Source organism: Astatotilapia calliptera, chromosome 4 (genome assembly GCF_900246225.1).
Source record: "Astatotilapia calliptera chromosome 4, fAstCal1.2, whole genome shotgun sequence".
NCBI classification, from domain to species: domain Eukaryota; kingdom Metazoa; phylum Chordata; class Actinopteri; order Cichliformes; family Cichlidae; genus Astatotilapia; species Astatotilapia calliptera.
Window position 1 is genome coordinate 30140147 of NC_039305.1, and position 16824 is coordinate 30156970.

The 16824-nt window shown below is 38.8% G+C and overlaps 1 protein-coding gene across 1 annotated transcript; it reads right to left on the bottom strand.

Moving 5' to 3' along the window:
• Nucleotides 1-9202: 9202 nt before the first annotated feature.
• coa3b (cytochrome C oxidase assembly factor 3b) lies at nt 9203-11429 on the bottom strand. Its single transcript, XM_026163750.1, has 2 exons — nt 11193-11429; nt 9203-9533 (listed from the first exon to the last, which is right to left on the bottom strand). The coding sequence occupies exons 1-2, from the start codon at nt 11350-11352 to the stop codon at nt 9427-9429; spliced, it is 267 nt and encodes an 88-aa protein (XP_026019535.1). The 5' UTR covers nt 11353-11429; the 3' UTR covers nt 9203-9426.
• Between the last annotated feature and the right edge of the window lie 5395 nt (nt 11430-16824).

The window sequence follows — 16824 nt, forward strand, 5'->3', positions numbered from 1 at the left end:
TGTGGCTAAATTACAACAATGGTTAACTGTCAATAGCTACAAGGAGAATTAAAATGTAAATGAAAAAAATGAAGGGTGACTATTGACAAAATAACTCGTTGAACTTATTGTATTCAGACATTCTCACAGATCCTAATCTGAAAGTGCTTTTGATCCACCTGCTCAATTTTCCTTTTATGGACATGGTCAGAGCTCCCAGCCCCTTTTGCAACTTTCCTTGATAATGTGCTGCATGAATTATGAACAATTTTGAACGAGCACCATCTTCTCTACATCACATTTGTAAGCTGATGTGGTTAGCAAGAGGAAACTCATCTCTGACGATGTAAAATCACTGAAGCTTGGTTTTTTGCTGATGTATTTCCATATGAACCACAGGTCATAACTAATCCTAGAACAGTAAAAGAAAGCCAGCAGTAACTTGAATTGCACACTCAATTCACAGTCAAAGACCTGTGATTTATCCACGACGCGCCTGCGCACACTGCCAGAAAAAAGGTGCTGGACTGCTGGCTCCAGTAAGTGTTAATGACCTCAGACCTCAGGCAACAGACATAGCCTACTTGTTTTTGAGTTTGGATTGTGAGCATCTGTTTTTTTTTTTATGGTTTTATCTTTAAACACACTGTAGATTTATAAGACTAGGGAGTAAAGCTTTAACTAAAGTTGCAAATTCGCTGGTGTGCCTGGGACAACTTCCCCGTTCTGCATGACCCAATTTCAGCTTACCTTTAGCTGTCTGACAGATGGCATTAACATTTGCCTCTAGAACAAAAGAGTTCATGGCTGATCCAAAATCTTTTATGGAGTTTATTACATTTACTGATTAGTGTGCTTTTGAGGCTTTACCCTCTTAATTCCTGCTGCAGTAGTAATGGTGTACTTAGTTTTTCACAAGGGTATATAGAGTTATGTGACAACGTTATTTACACAAGGCATACAATACTGAGAGACCCTATTTTAGGATGTGGAAAACCTCATAGCACCCTGTGGTGTTACCATGTGGTTCAGGTAGCGCTGCTCATGAAGACAAAAATAACTGCAAAGTAATTCAATTCAATTACTTTCAATTTTATTTATATAGCACCAAAATCACACAACAGTCGCCCCAAGGTGCTTTATATTATAAGGTAGACCCTACAATAATACATACAGAGAAAAACCCAACAATCATATGACCCCCTATGAGCAAGCACTTTGGCGACAGTGGGAAGGAAAAACTCCCTTTTAACAGGAAGAAACCTCTGGCTCAGGCTCAGGGAGGGGCGGGGCCATCTGCTGCGACCAGATATCAATGATATCTTTATTGCATTTGAACTATTTCACTTATTTATAGTCTAGCATTTACTTCATATATCATGAGATCACACAACTAATAACACAGTAGACACTATGTGATAACTGTTTATATGAGATTCTTCTGGCTTACACCAACCTAACACCACAAACATGTCCATCAGGATTTCTTTCACATTTCATGAATGAGAGTAAGAATATTCACACAACTTCTGACTGGTAGTGTGCAGTATGTGTCATTTCCCCATAGTCTTTCACTTCAGGAAAGTTACTGTGCATGTATGTGTATGTTGGCTTGTGTGTGTTTTCTTCAGTAATAGCTATCTTGTGTCTGGGTCTATGTCCCTCTTTCTCTCCGATTGTCTGATTCTGTTTACCTGTGTTTCATTTGTTTCCCCTTCCCCTGATGTCTAGGTTTCTGTATAGATAGCTTCTGTCATGGCATCTGTCATCACCATCTTATCCTTGCCTGTGTTTGGATTATTCTAGATTTAATTTGCCTCTTTTTGCCTGTCCGTGAAGTCTGCTTTGGAAATATTATTTATTTTAAGTACACCACTTAATTAAATGTGTTTAAGGGCTTCTGTAACAGAGAAAATTTCTTTTCTGCTGGCAGTTTCTTATGGCAAAGGGTTCAGTGCTGTTCTTCTCGAAGACGCCACAGAAGCCATTAGTCGGGCAGTTTGGGAGATCCTCATACTGCACTTGTTCTCCACCCACCCACAGCCATTCACCAGCCAGGTTGCACAGGCCTGTCCACACCTGCCAACAGTAAGCAAAGAGATACATATAAATACCGTATAAATACAGTCTCTCACCAACACAAATGTGTGCATGAAACTGTCCAACCTCATCAGTGGTAGCCTCTTGTGCAGTGGTGTGGTCATCTGGAGTGATGAGGGAGGACAGGTCATAGCTGTGGATCCAGTATGAAGAGGCTGGATCATCTGTGTCCATTGTATCCAGGGACCTGCCTTGTTCTAATGCGTCCTCCCAAGTCTTAAGTCCCAAGTCTTCACCAGAATCAGGTTTTCATCGTAACATAGCACGATTATCATCACAATTCTTGTTTCCCCATTTTTCTCTGTTTGTGTACACACAGTTTCCATTTTGATCTGGTTCTGCAAGAAGTGCAAGAAGCACAATAGAGAAACAAAGACTGGGATAGATTTCAGAAATATTTCAAAGGTAAATAAAACTAGATTTGGTGTCAAATCATTTACCCAGTACAGCGTTTATGTCTCTAACAAAAAACCTCTTTGCTGAAGTTGCAGCTAAAACGGCTAAAACAGCTGGTTTGGGCCATCATTAAAACTCTAGTATAGTCAACACTGTGCTTGAAAATACTGCTGCATATTGTAAATCTGACCCTCTGTCAGCACTAATGTCTCAAATGGATTTCAGGTCAAAGTGCAAAAGACTTTTGCATAATTACTAGTAAGTCTGATCTTGTAACATCTGAAGAGTCAAAAATAGAGTGTCAGACTTTCACTATATGTTACCATTGTGATCCTACATGGTGAAGATGGCTATTTCACCTCCTCTGGACCATTTCCATGGACTTGATGCATCCTCTCGGTACAAACCAATCCATCCAAAGCCTTGAAAAACTTCACTCTCTTTTGCATTTCTGATTTGGACCAAGTCAGTGCGGTGCTTCCTGCAGAACGCTTGTGCACTTGCCCAGTTTCTCTTGTAAGAGTCAGTATAATACGTGAAGTCCAGCAGATGTGCACACACGGGGAAAAGAATGAGCAGGAGGGCAACATTCTCCCTCATTGTGTTTTTGACAGAAGAAAACTGGAACAAAAAAGCCTGCACAGCCAGGACACAGAGGAACAGCTTTATAGCGGGACAGAGCACAGTCACTGAGTCCACATACTGCTCTACTGATAAATGCTGAGAACAATTTTGATCAATAAACTCTTCAGCAGAGACAATTAAAGTGCACAGATGTAGGATTTTGTGTCTGTTTATAGAAATCAATAAAACATTTAGAATTTCAGAAACATAAATGAAATTTTAGAAATAAAATGTTTTAATTATTAAAACAGAAAAAAGAAAAGAAGACAAAGCAATAGAAATAATAATTTAAATGAATCACTGTAATGACATTTACAAAAAAAATGAGTTAAGTTCAGCCAGTGAGATAGCTTTTCTTTTTTGGGGAAGCAGCTATTTCCTCTGTGAACCATCCATTCACTTCTACTTATGCTTTTTCAGGGTTGCGGAGGGCACTGGAGCATATCCCAGCGAAAGCAGGATCCACACTGGACAGGTCGCCAGTCTGTTGTTGGGCTAACACATAAACAACCATTCACACCCCTGGGCAATTTAGTGTTTCCAGTTAACCTATTCTCCCACTAACTGCATAACTGTGGACTGTGGGAGGAAGCCGGAGTAGCTGAAGAGAACCCACGCAAACACAGGGGGAAATCCAAACGTCATACAGAACAACCCAGGAGTGATGGTGGAACTGAAGTCAGGACATTCTTGATGTGAGGCAACAGTGCTAACCACCGTGCCACCATGCTGCCTTCTCTGTCAACTGCTGTTTGAAAAATGTAGAGGTAAGAACTCTTCAGGAATCAAGCCGTTTCAGAGACTACAGTTTAATTAATCATGGTTTTCAATCACTCATATGAAAACAGGCCTTAACACAGTTGATCTCTGTCACATTTTCCTCAAGGCATCTTCAGCTATATATCTTACTACTGTTAGCTGTGGGTTAGTGCAAAACATTACAACAAAATCAAAGCATAAAATGTTAAGAAAAAACAACAAAGAAAAACATTTATATCATTGGATAAAAAAAACCCATTTTTATACGACCTGCCTTTTTAAAAGGTTTGAATATCTTTAACTGCCATGAGAGACATGACTGTTTATATTGCTTGCTCGGTTTGAGGTAGCACAATGGAAGCACTGGAAGACTGCGGTGTGGACTTCTTCTTCGTACAGAAGATTCCACTGTAACATTTAGCTGAGAATTCCCCAGAAGTAGAAGGGAAATGTTACTGTAAATTAGATATACAGTAACATTATTAGAGTACTTTTTAATCACTTGATGCAATGACAGACTATTGTTCTATATTTCAAACAAGCAAGAAGTAAACTCACCCCCACAATAATTATTTCAAGAAATTTCTGTCAAATGATTAAAGAGAAAATCAGACAATGAGTGGTAGATGCATACATGCTAGTCTCAGAAGGTTAAGCTGTTTTTAATACACAGTTTCAGCAGATTTAAACTGAAATCAGCCAAACTGATGCAAAGTAGCACCACCCATCTTGAGGAGTTTGCCCCCTCACATATACTAATGTGCCACAAACAGGACTTTAATATCACCAACCATTCCCATGTTATTACGGTGTATCCATGTAAATGGCCCACCCTGTACATGTACAATAAAATTGTGCAGGAAACACAATTGGTAAGATAACAGGAATAAATAACAAACAAGAACAAGGCACACATTAAAATGACAGGTTGCAAAGGATGTGGACTGTATAGTGTCTGTGTGTGAGTGGACTGAGGGATGAGGGTTTGCATGGCAAGCTCTCTGGCAGTGCCATATATTGATGTGTGTTCTGGAGGAGTTGTACATTCCTTCACCCTATCACACAACAAATTCTTAGTGCTATCTAACTAACACACTAAACACACATTCAAACTCCGATGGATGCGTCAGAGACCAACCTGGGGTTAGTATCTTGCATTAGTGATGTGCGATACCACTGATTTCCTTTCCGATCCGATACCAAGTAAAATTCAGGGTGGTATCGGCGATACTGATCCGATACCGATACTCTGTACAAAAACTTAATGTTTCATTGCATTTCATAATACAATATATAATTTTATTATGTAATTGTAATAATAACATAACCATATTGCTTCATAATGATTAGAGGACATCAGACAACTTGTTTTTATTGCTTAATAATGCAGAATAATCATATAGAAATAAAAAAAAAAAACTGAAGTTGTGCGCTATTTGAGCATGTTGCCTGCCTGCAGCACTAAAGGACTCTGCGAGAGACGTCTGTGTCCCTGTCCTCCTCTTCAGTTCGCCTCAACCTAAGCTCATCATATTCTGTAATGTGATTTACTCCGAGGTGTTTGACGAGGTCAGTGGTGTTGCCACAACACCTCACTGTCTTGCCACATATATCACAAACCGCGTCTGGGCTGTTTGTGGAGGTAAAACGCGTCCACACATGACTCTGTTTGAATCGATATTTCAGTATCGATCCGCACACCACTATCTTGCATGCTATCATCAAACCACCAACCTTCCAGTTAGTAGGTGACCTGTTCTACCACCTGAACTAAAGACACTCCTCTAGTGCACATGTTGTTAACTTCATTAACACCAAAGCAGCTGAAACTGATTAACAAGCTTCTCTTGTATACTAATGCGCCACAAACTAGGGCTGTTCGATATAACGATATATATCGGATGACGATATAAAAACGTCTATTCTTTCATTTTATGCTATCGTTTGTTTCGTGGTGTCGCAACATAAACTGTTTACTGCAATATTTTTTCACCGCTCTGATGGTCACTGTAGTGGCTATATTAATGTCTTAAAGTTCTCTCTTTCTCTTATATTTAATATAACCACACTACGGACGGACAAGCGCCTGTTTTTATGCGTTGTCGTTAGCAACAACGATGGTAACACCATAGCGTGTCCGCTTGTTTATGTTCCACATAAACCTTTCACAATAAAGCTCAAGATCCTGTTGAGACTTTTCTAAATAAACTGAATCACGTGAAAGATGCAGAGTATTTACGGATGAGAAGCAAAAAAAGAGCAGCCTGGGCCCTATTTCAGGAAGCCGGTTTAGTGCAAACTCTGAGTAAGTATACCCTGAGTTAACGAAAACTCTGGGTTTTCGGTTTCACAAAGCGAGTTTAGATTAATACTGAGCGAGTTACTATGACAACACACTCCGTGAAGCTAACCTGCCCCCTAGCAGGTTTACTTCTACTAACCCTGACCTTCTCCGCCTCTTTGTCAGAAACCTGACTGTAGGAAGTGTCAGACATGCTCCTTCCTTGAAGAGCCAGTAGATGTTGAAGCCCAAATTCTCCGCAGAGCTCTTCGCCGGGAGAGAGTGATTAGAGCCCATTTGGACATTTTATCATTTCCTGATGATTTTCTGTGTGAACGTTACCGTTTTTCAGCACAATCTATAATTTATTTGAATAACATCCTCAGGCCTAATATTGCTCATGTGACACATCGCGGACATCCTCTCAGTTCTGTACATATTATTTGTATTGCACTTCGGTTTTTTGCAAACGGGAGCTTTCTGTATAATATTGGTGACGCTGAGCACGTTTCCAAGGCTACCGTCTGTCGGGCAGTCAGGAATGTTACAGTTGCACTGAAACGTCTCCTGTACTCGTTTGTGGTGTTCCCCGGTCATAGACCCACAAGATTTATCAAAGAGGGATTCCACAAAATTCAGGATGAACGAAACTTAATTCATGATGTGGTGATACTTGGACTACTACTTAAATTTTACATTTATTCTCACGGTTCCCAGGCGTGATTGGCTGTACAGATGGCACTCACATTCCAATCATTGCTCCTTCAGTAAATGAAGGAGACTATGTGAACAGGAAGTCTTTCCACAGCATTAATGTACAGGTACATAGTTCCCTGTAGCATTTCAAACTAACAAATTATTTCATTATAGTAATGGATGCTAATTTGTGTTCTCTGCACTGTGAAGATCATATGTGATGCTGCCAACATTATCACAAATGTGGAAGCCAACTGCTCAGCCTCTGTGCGTGGTGGTGGTGGAGGACCCCCACCTGTTTTTCGGGCCTCCACTTTTTTTTCTGTTGGCTATAACGGGTCACATTTGAGCATACAGAGTAAGCAAATAATTTCAATAAGTGCTTACAGAGGGGAAATTAATGTAGCCTCTAATTAATGTAGCCTCTAACTGCAATTGATTTACATCGGACAAACAGACCAAGCACTATGGCTCATAATACAATTACACCTTACCTGTTTGGACTATGTTTTTATACTTCATTTTTACTTGCTGCCAGGAACGTTTGGGGCCTGTTGGGTTGCACCTGCGCTCACATCACATCACAAAATCAAATGTATGAAATACAAAATAAAATAAAATAAAATGAAATAACGTGTTAAAGGGGTGGAAATCCCTAGATCAATGTTTAAATTAACACTCATGCATTGACTCTGTCGGCTTTGTTTTGCCATGCATGCTCACTTTCTTTTGCAGCTGAGGCTGTGTTACTTTTTTTCCGCAAAATTTGCATGTTATCTGCATATGCTGCCATCAGAATTTCGGCCTCAAGCGCTGTAAAATACATTGACCGCGCCTTCTTTCCCTCCGTCTCCATAGTGACTCGCTTAATCTGTGCTCCACTAATCAGGGCTTTATGTATCCTCATGCGCGCGCTTAACTTGGGGTTAAAGCAACTCCGCGTTGACTGAACTAATTGTTATCAGCCTTTCTGAAACCGAATATTCCGAGTTGGACAGTTCGGGGTTACTCAACCCTGAGTATCGTTTTTCACTCTGAGTTTTCTAAACCGGCTTCCTGAAACAGGGCCCAGGTGCTAAAAAATAAACCTTAGACTCAAACGTTAGAACAGGCTTTTACTCGCAGCACACTGTGTAATAAATACTCACAAAGAAAACGGCGGCCGTTACAACTTATGTCTAAAGATGTATCGTTTCATGCATCGGTTAAAACACTCGACTCCAGCTACATGACGCCCAGCTGGAAACACTTCACGCAAGTCGAGCTGCCCGAAATTCACAGCCTTTACAGAAAATGTTACATTTTTGTGATTTATATCATTATCGGGAGGATAGAATTCTTATATCGGGATATGAGATTTTGGTCATATCGCACAGCCCCACCACAAACAGGACTTTAATATCACCAACCATTCCCATTTTATTACGGTGTATCCATACAAATGGCCCACCCTGTATAATGACCAAAAAGGAGCTATTCTATTGTATTCTAAAGGTAGTCCTGCAAACTGAATAATGGGATGTGCTTAAGTTTTTCAAAGGACTGCACTGAGTCACATGACTGTATAATTCAAGTATGCTTCATATTTATGAGACGTGATAAGCAAATCAGCTGATCTAAATCCAGAGCACTTTGTCCTAGATTTTTAGGAAACCTGAATGAATGAGCTTACAGCACATGGCTACAGAAATCCAGTTCACATTAGGCTATGCATACATAAATGGCACAGAGCTCATATTTCTTACTGTGCAGTCATGAACATTTAGATATTTTGCTGACATCAGCAGGGTTGCTTGCAAACTGAATACATTTAGCCTGCATGTAGCTATGTGTACAAAAATGTTTTGGGAGTTAAGTTGCTTGTTGATTGAGCTATGGGCTTTACTTTTTATACACAAAATTGGGATCTTACATAAATATATTGGGTGGCTGTGGCTGAGGTAGCACAACTCACCTGCTAATCAGAAGGTTGGTAGTTTAATTCCTGGCTGCTCCAGTCTGCACGCCAAATATTAGGTAAGATACTAACCCCAAGTTGCCACTAAGATGCATCAATCAGCGTCCTAAGCATAGGAAAGCGTGCTTGTGTGAATGATGCACTGAATGAATGAGCAGAAAAGAGCTATGTGATTACCATATCTGTATAATGCTAAGTAAACATTGGTCATTTTTTTCTTGAAAGCTGAATTCTTTAGTTTTACTGAGACACTTTCTACTGTTCTGGAATATGCCACTGATATACAATGACTAAAATGCTCTAGTCTGGACTTATTATTGGAAATACACTGCATAAACTGAAACCTGTTTCTATGTTAACTGTTTCATTTAGAGATTTCTTATAAATTTACTGAGAATTTATATGCAAAGATGGGCATCAGTGTTTTATTCACAGCACATTAGGCTTACAGTAATGCAGAAAGCTGATCAGAAATATATATATATATATATGATTATATCTGCTTTTATTTTTTTCCAAGCAGAAAAGGATCCAGAAACACTGTAATGTCCATATATGAGCTGTGATCCCTCCAGCATCCACGTGTAAACTTCTCCACCTGTATTAAGGGGCCAGAAAGCCCAGTCCAACTGAGTCAGGAGTTGGCACCAGTCCGTGGCCCTCTGATGATGTGGATCCTAGCTTCCTCATCCAGTTCCTCCACAACTCTCTCCTGTTTCACAGACAGGATGGTGTAGCTAACTGGGAAACTGCAGGTTAAAGGAAACATTAAAAGAGACATGTGTGTAGTTTAACTCGTGTTTTAACTGGAAACCCTCATGTTCTCATTATTCCAAATCAATCATGATTTCTTGGTTTATTGTCCTGTAAAGTTTCTATATATATATATATATATATATATATATATATATATATATATATATATATATATATATATATATATATATATATACACACACACACACACACACTATTAAATGCACCTACTGGACTGGAGGAAGCAATTAGAACAGGTACATCCAAGCCATTTTACATGATGGGCCAGAAACAGCCCACTTTGATTTTAAGTGGGCTGGACCAGTGAAACTCATCTTTCTGTCAGTGTAAAGAAGCTTAAATACACAGAAATACTGTTGTAGAAAATAAAAGAAATTTCTCAGCATGACATTCTGGGCTTAAATTATAAGAAGCAAATATGAACAGTTCCACACTATCCTGTAAATATAAAATAAAAAGTATCATAGGTTTTTTTTATTTATTCAGACAAAACTTTTTTCTCCTTTCTATATTTTTTATATTTCTATAGCAGATAATGGAAAAAACAAACGTTCCCATCATTCCTTTGTAAAATCTATTACATTTATGTACCTAAAGCAGCTAAATGTTTATCAGTAAACATAAAGTTGTAAAATTACAGTCAAAAGTTCAAAAGGTATGCCCTCCTTTTCCAAAACTCTCCAGTGAAGTCAGATCAAAGCCTTTACCAGGCCAGTTGTGGCTCCTGCACCTTATGTTTGATACCCCTGCGTTAGAACATTATAGGTTTAGAGATTACTGAACCTTTTATTGAAATGTAACTAAAAATGTTGTACTTATTTATTAACATGTACTGCAAAGGGCTTGCAGCAGGACTAACACAACTACATTTTTTCGTGTTGTCATAACACAAAAAACACAACACTCTCTCACCTGCCCTTTAACACTAAACTAAGAGGGCATCATGTCACATGTTTAGGGCAGGGTGATTTTGTTCTGCCATTAAGACATAGTGGACAGCTGTCAGGCTATCCATCCGATCCCCTTAACTACGACGTTTCACATATATCACTATAAATCTGAAGCAATAGAACAACGATCGGTGATTTCTCGTCAGTAGCAAAAGTCATCATCTGCAGTTAGAGACTAAATATTTTCATAGTGTGTTTCTTTCTTGTCCATAAATCAAAGCACAACATTGTTTTTTAACGGGTTAAAAACAAATAAAAACTGAATGCGGTGACTTCTCCCTAAAATTAAATGCATTCACAGAGCTACAGTTTCAACAAGTAACATTTGTTATGCTGCCTGTGCATTATTTATAATTATGTTTTGTGTTATAAATAAATTTAAGTGCACTCAGTTTTTTTAACAAGTCTGATGACCAACTCTGTTAAACAGACTGTATCTTTAATAAAGTTTAATATTTACATTTTTAAGCTGAATTTGCAGACCCGCATATTTACACTTACTGTGAACACATCCCGATGAACTGCTCTGCATTCCCATCACGGGGTCTGTAAGTCTGCTTGTTAAACCTCACCTCTCCCCTTTCTCTGAGGAGTGCTGAACACATGGACTGTTTTTAGTCTAAGCACCCAAACACTCCTGTCATTCACTCTTTAAGCGACCTGTGAAGGATACAGATGCCGACCACAAAAGCTCCTATAGACAAGCCTGTCAGCAGGTTGCGGGTTCGGATCTGGGCTGCATTTTTCTTCCAGAAATCGAGATTCTTTCGGTGGCGGATGAGTTGTTCCTCCGCCGCTGTTAGTCTGGGTTTATCAGCTCCTTCCTTAGACATGACTTCTTTGAATTGTTCGCTGCTCGAAAGGAAAGTGTCGCGTAAACCGGAACGGCACTTCTTCTTCCTTATATTGTTTATTGGCGATTGGCAAACAGCAACATGGTGCATTACCGCCACCCACTGGTGTGGAGTGTGCAATGACAGAAAAAATCCACCAAAAAATTCAAATCCTTCCCAAACAAATGAGTCTGCCCAAAATATGGTCTGAAAACTTTCACTTCTCGAGTTCTTATGAAATAAATCAACCAAGTCCAATTTCACTTTCATATCGACAAGCTTTTTGATCAGTTATCATCTTTCCGCATCATAATTCTGACAATGCAATAAAACATGTTCTATTGTTTCCTATTTTCGACTGCAGTCACACTGTATGGTGTTTCCCTATTAAAAGCAACGTGTTATTCAAACCGGTGTGTCCAAATCTAAGTCAAGATATAATTGTCTCCTCTCTCCTGTCCTTTCTGTGCTTCTAATTTCTCCTGCTTTCCTTTGGATTTTGTAAAACCTCCGGCCTTTCCTCTCTTCCTCCCATGGCTTTTGGCACCTTTCTTTCATTTTGTGCCGTATTCTACTCTTAATCTTTTTTCTACTAACACTGATATCCATATCCACCACCGGTCTCTTTGCAGCTTCCTTCGCTGTTCTGTTTGCCATAAGTCCCTTCATAGTAATTCTGTATAATGTTTGAATCTCTATCAGAATGTCAGCTCTGCAGTCTGAATGACTGTCTTGCAAACTAGCCATTGATAAACTTGAGTCTGAACATATCACAGATCTTAGTGGTCTGCATCTTCAATCCACTGGACAGCTAACAGTATTGAAACCATTTCTCAGTGTACACTGATAAATCATCACTGATCCTTTTCCTTACGTTGATATGAAATTCAGGAACAACAAATGCTATCCCACTTTGGTTGGCTATATTCTTGCGTCTGTGTATATTTTGACATAATTGCAATACTGGTTAATATATTCCTGCACTGTATGAGAGTTTAAATAAAACCCCTTTTGTTCAATAGTGTGAAATCTACTACTGCATCAGGGAGCATTCAAGGTGGTTTTGTAGGCAACATAACTGTTTGACTCGTGTTGATCTTGTCCAGAGTAAGTTCAATGGCTTTCTGTCCTACTGGCCACACAAAGGTCATCAATTCTCTTTTCATTTTTTCCCAGCAGGGGTGGAAAATCGTTTTTGTTGGATGTCATTGTAGACTTGCCCGGTAATTCAGTGCTAGTTGCTCTCTCCTTTTTTTTTTAATGGCATTTCTCCCATTTCTACCTGTATTGCTGCTGTCGAGGTTGTTTTGAATGCACCTCTGCAGACTCTTAGTTGCCTGATATAGGATACTATCTAACTTATGAAGACTTGCTCTGGCTGCAGAATTATATAATATACACCCATAGTCTAATACTGATGTAATTAACCCAGCTTTAAAAAATGTCATATCAGCCCCCCATTCAGTTCCCACTAAGCACCTCATATTTAACACTTTCTTGTATTTGTCTATTATTTTCTGAATATGTACTACACATGTTACCCTTTGATCAAACCATAACCTCAGAAATGTAAATTGTTTTATCCGTTCTTATTCTTAGTCTAAAGAGCTTCAAGAGAAAATCATCTGGATTTCTTTAAGTGGCGTGGCAACCTTCACAGCATATCTTTCTTATTTTTTTATTATTCACCATTTGACCCTGGAACTGAAGAAGCTTCTCGGATGAGAGGTGAAATGTCTTTCAAGCAACTTAAAGAAATTCAGATGCTTCCAAGCTCCTTAGACTACGATGACCTGGAGGACTGAGAACCTTCAGACATCTTTCTTATTCTTGTTCATTTAATCTGACGTTGATTTCCTCCCCAACTCTTTTCCTTGTAAAAAACATTATTTTAGTCTTATCAACTGAGAATTTAAACTCCCATTTATATCATCACTGTTCTACTTCTGCGATTGCCCCCTGTACCTTACTCTTCTTAAAAACCAGACAGCATTTCATCAGAGCAGGGTCGGAGCAGGGTTAATTGCAATACCCCAAAGAAACCACTAGATGTCACTAGCAGGAAGGCTGGTGATGTGTGTATATCATCGCCGTCTTCTGTTTTAAAACAACACTAACACTAATTTGCAGTGGGTTTTTTTTAATAAATAGAAATTGTTGCAATGGTTTCAATTATTCAAAGTAGACTAAATAGATTTGAATAAAAGTATTAGAATCAAACTGGAATAGAAAATAACAACACAGCACAACACAACTTGATTTCTATTTTAATTTCCCCTTTCTTTTCAATTTTTCAACAAATTAGTTGAAAACAGCATCCGCAATACAACAGGATTTCTGTAAAGTCACATAAAAATGTAAAAGCATAGTTTTGTGACTGAATTTTTGCCACCAACATGCATTGTACCATTTTGGGTGCTCTCTGTTAACACGACTTCACACTACTTGAAAGCTTTGTGCAAGGAAAGAGACAATAAAATAAAGGCAGAGAAAGCAATGGTGTGGCTAGCTAAGACAACCCTTCACTCCTTAAATATCAGTTTGAATATATGTTTTGAGTTGTATAATTTTTCATACATTCAACATTTTGTGCATTTTACTTCTCACAGTTTATTTATCTTAAAAATATACAGGAGTTAGGATTCGGAAAAACACACACACACACACACACACTGACATGTCCTGTGTCATGGCCCAGCTTTTATAAGATTTTATTTTGTTATTTAAATATTCTATTTGATTTTGGGGTTGTTTAATCTTGATATTGTTTTCTGTATTTTATCCTTTGATACCGTAGACCACAATATTCTAATTTCTTGATTACATGATGTAGTGGGTATTGGTGGCACTGCACTTAATTGGTTTAGGTCTTATTTGTCAGATAGAACTTTCTCTGTCAGCCTTCTCGGTTACGAATCATCTTCTGCTCCTCTGTCATGTGGCGTCCCACAGGGCTCAATTTTAGGGCCACTGCTCTTTTTACTGTATCTATTGCCTCTGGGTTCTATCTTTAGAAGGCATGGAATCTCATTTCATTGTTATGCCGATGACTGCCAAATTTATTTGCCACTAAAGCACAAGGATGGCATCTCCGTAAAACCTCTCTTGACATGTCTAGATGACATTAAAGCTTGGTTGGCTCTAAACTTTTTAAATTTTAATGAAAAGAAAACAGAAGTGTTGGTGTTTGGACCCAGTGGTCCCTGTGAGTCCTCCTCTGTTGTTTTAGGATCCCTGGAAGTCTATTTTAAATCTGTTGTTACTGACCTTGGTTTTAAGTTGGACAGTGATTTTAAATTGGACAACCAAATCAGAGCAGTGGTGAAGTCCAGTTTTTATCATTTAAGGCGACTGGCAAGAGTAAAATCTTTTCTTTCGAGGCAGCACCTTGAAACAGTGATCCATGCTTTTATTTCTTCTTGGACTACTGTAACTCACTTTATGTGGGGGTCAGTCAGTCATTGCTCTCACGTCTGCAGCTGGTTCAAAATGCGGCTGCACGACTCCTAACAGGAACTCGAAAAATAGAGCATATAACCCCTGTGCTAGCCTCTCTGCACTGGCTGCCTGTGTCTTTTAGAGTTAATTTTAAAATTCTTATGTTTGTTTTTAAATGCCTACACAGTCTTGCCCCGCCTTACCTCTCTGAGCTTCTTCATTTCCACATACCCTGTCGGTCTCTCAGGTCAGCTGACCAGCTGCTCCTGGAGGTACCGAGATCCTTCACTGTCCACTTTTAAATCACGTCTTAAAACCCACTTTTATTCCTTGGCTTTTAACCTCAGTGAGACTTAGTTTCTCTTTTAATTGAAGTAGTTATTTAATTAATGATTTCACTCTTCTTTTATTTGGTTTTTACTTATATCTCATGTAATTTTATTTTACAGTTCCAGTGTACAGCACTTTGTGTCAGCTGCGGTTGTTTTAAAGTGCTTTATAAATAAAGTTGTTGTTGATGATGATGATGATCCCTCGCTGTTTTTATTCTTTATCTTAGTTTCAAGTTGTTTCAGAGTTTAAAGAACCTTTGGGGGAACATTTTTTCTTCTGAATGTGCAGTGTGAGGTAAAGTACTGATTGTGCTGTGGTGGAAATTGATCATCTTTAAATGATCGGTCTTCACATTCGGTGAGGGAGAAGATAACTAGCACAACAGCTAACTTTGGACTGTGGCTAATCAGCTAATCAAGAAGCCATCGGTAGTCTCGGCGCTAAAGACTCTGGACTACCCCTGACAATGCCACCTAAGAAAAACTCAGCCTTGGAGGAGGCGGAGGATATCAAAAGATCACTGGACTTCCTATCACAGGATGTAAATGACATCAAAATTAAGCAAGACAAAATACTTAACCTAGTGCAGGAAGTTACAGAGTTGCGGGTACGCCTTGCTGAGCGGGACAAAAAAAATAACAGAGCTAGAGAAGAAAGTTGAGGATTTGGAGCAATACTCAAGGATAAATGATGTTATTGTGACTGGGATTAAGATCAAACCCCGCTCTTATGCTCATGCTGTGACCTCCGGTAACAATGAAGAACCAGGTGGTGTCTTTTTTTGCGTCTAAAAATATACACTTGGATGTAAATACCATTGATGCCTGTCACCCTCTTCCCACGAAGAACAACATGCCGGCGGTGTTCCTGAGGTTTGTCAGCAGAAAAAACAAAGTTGCACTAATGAAGCAAGGGAAAAAGCTAAAAGGTACTAACGTCTATCTGAATGATCATTTGATTAAAAGAAATGCGGACATTGCTAAAAAAGCCAGAATCATGAGGAAGCAGGGCAAGATACAGAATACTTGGGTCATGAACTGTAAGGTATACATCAAACTGAAAGGAACGCCTGAGGAAGCTAAAGTGGTGATTATCAGAGATATAGAGGAATTGAAGAAATATGAATGAATACTACTGAGGGTCTGCACAACCTGTGTCAGTTAAGGGAGCGTAAACTCATACAATGACATCTAAATACTCCTTAAATCTGACAAAAGATGAATTAGAAACACAAGAACGGAGTTTAAACCTTGAGGATTTGGAATTGAAGCATTTCGAATATACTGATCATAATGCTTTAGATCAAGAAGATCAATTAGACCCTGACAACCACTTCCTATTAGCCAACCCAAATGAATGTAAATATTATTCTGAAAAAGAATATAATTCCTCAATTAACTCATTCACTGCCATTGACGTCTATAGACGTCAATTGAAAAACTTAGTGCAATACCAATGCTACCCTTATTGATAACATCTTTACAAATAATTTAGAGTTAATAATTGCTAGCGGACTAATGGTATGTGATATAACTGATCACCTGCCAATATTTATAGTGTATGACGTTAAGAGTGTATGCAAGAAAGTACCTCAGAAATATATCTACAAACGAGTAAGAACAGAAAATGCAATTAATCTCTTTTATCAGGACTTGATGAATCAGGATTGGAATGCAGTGTATACTGTAGATGATGTGGATA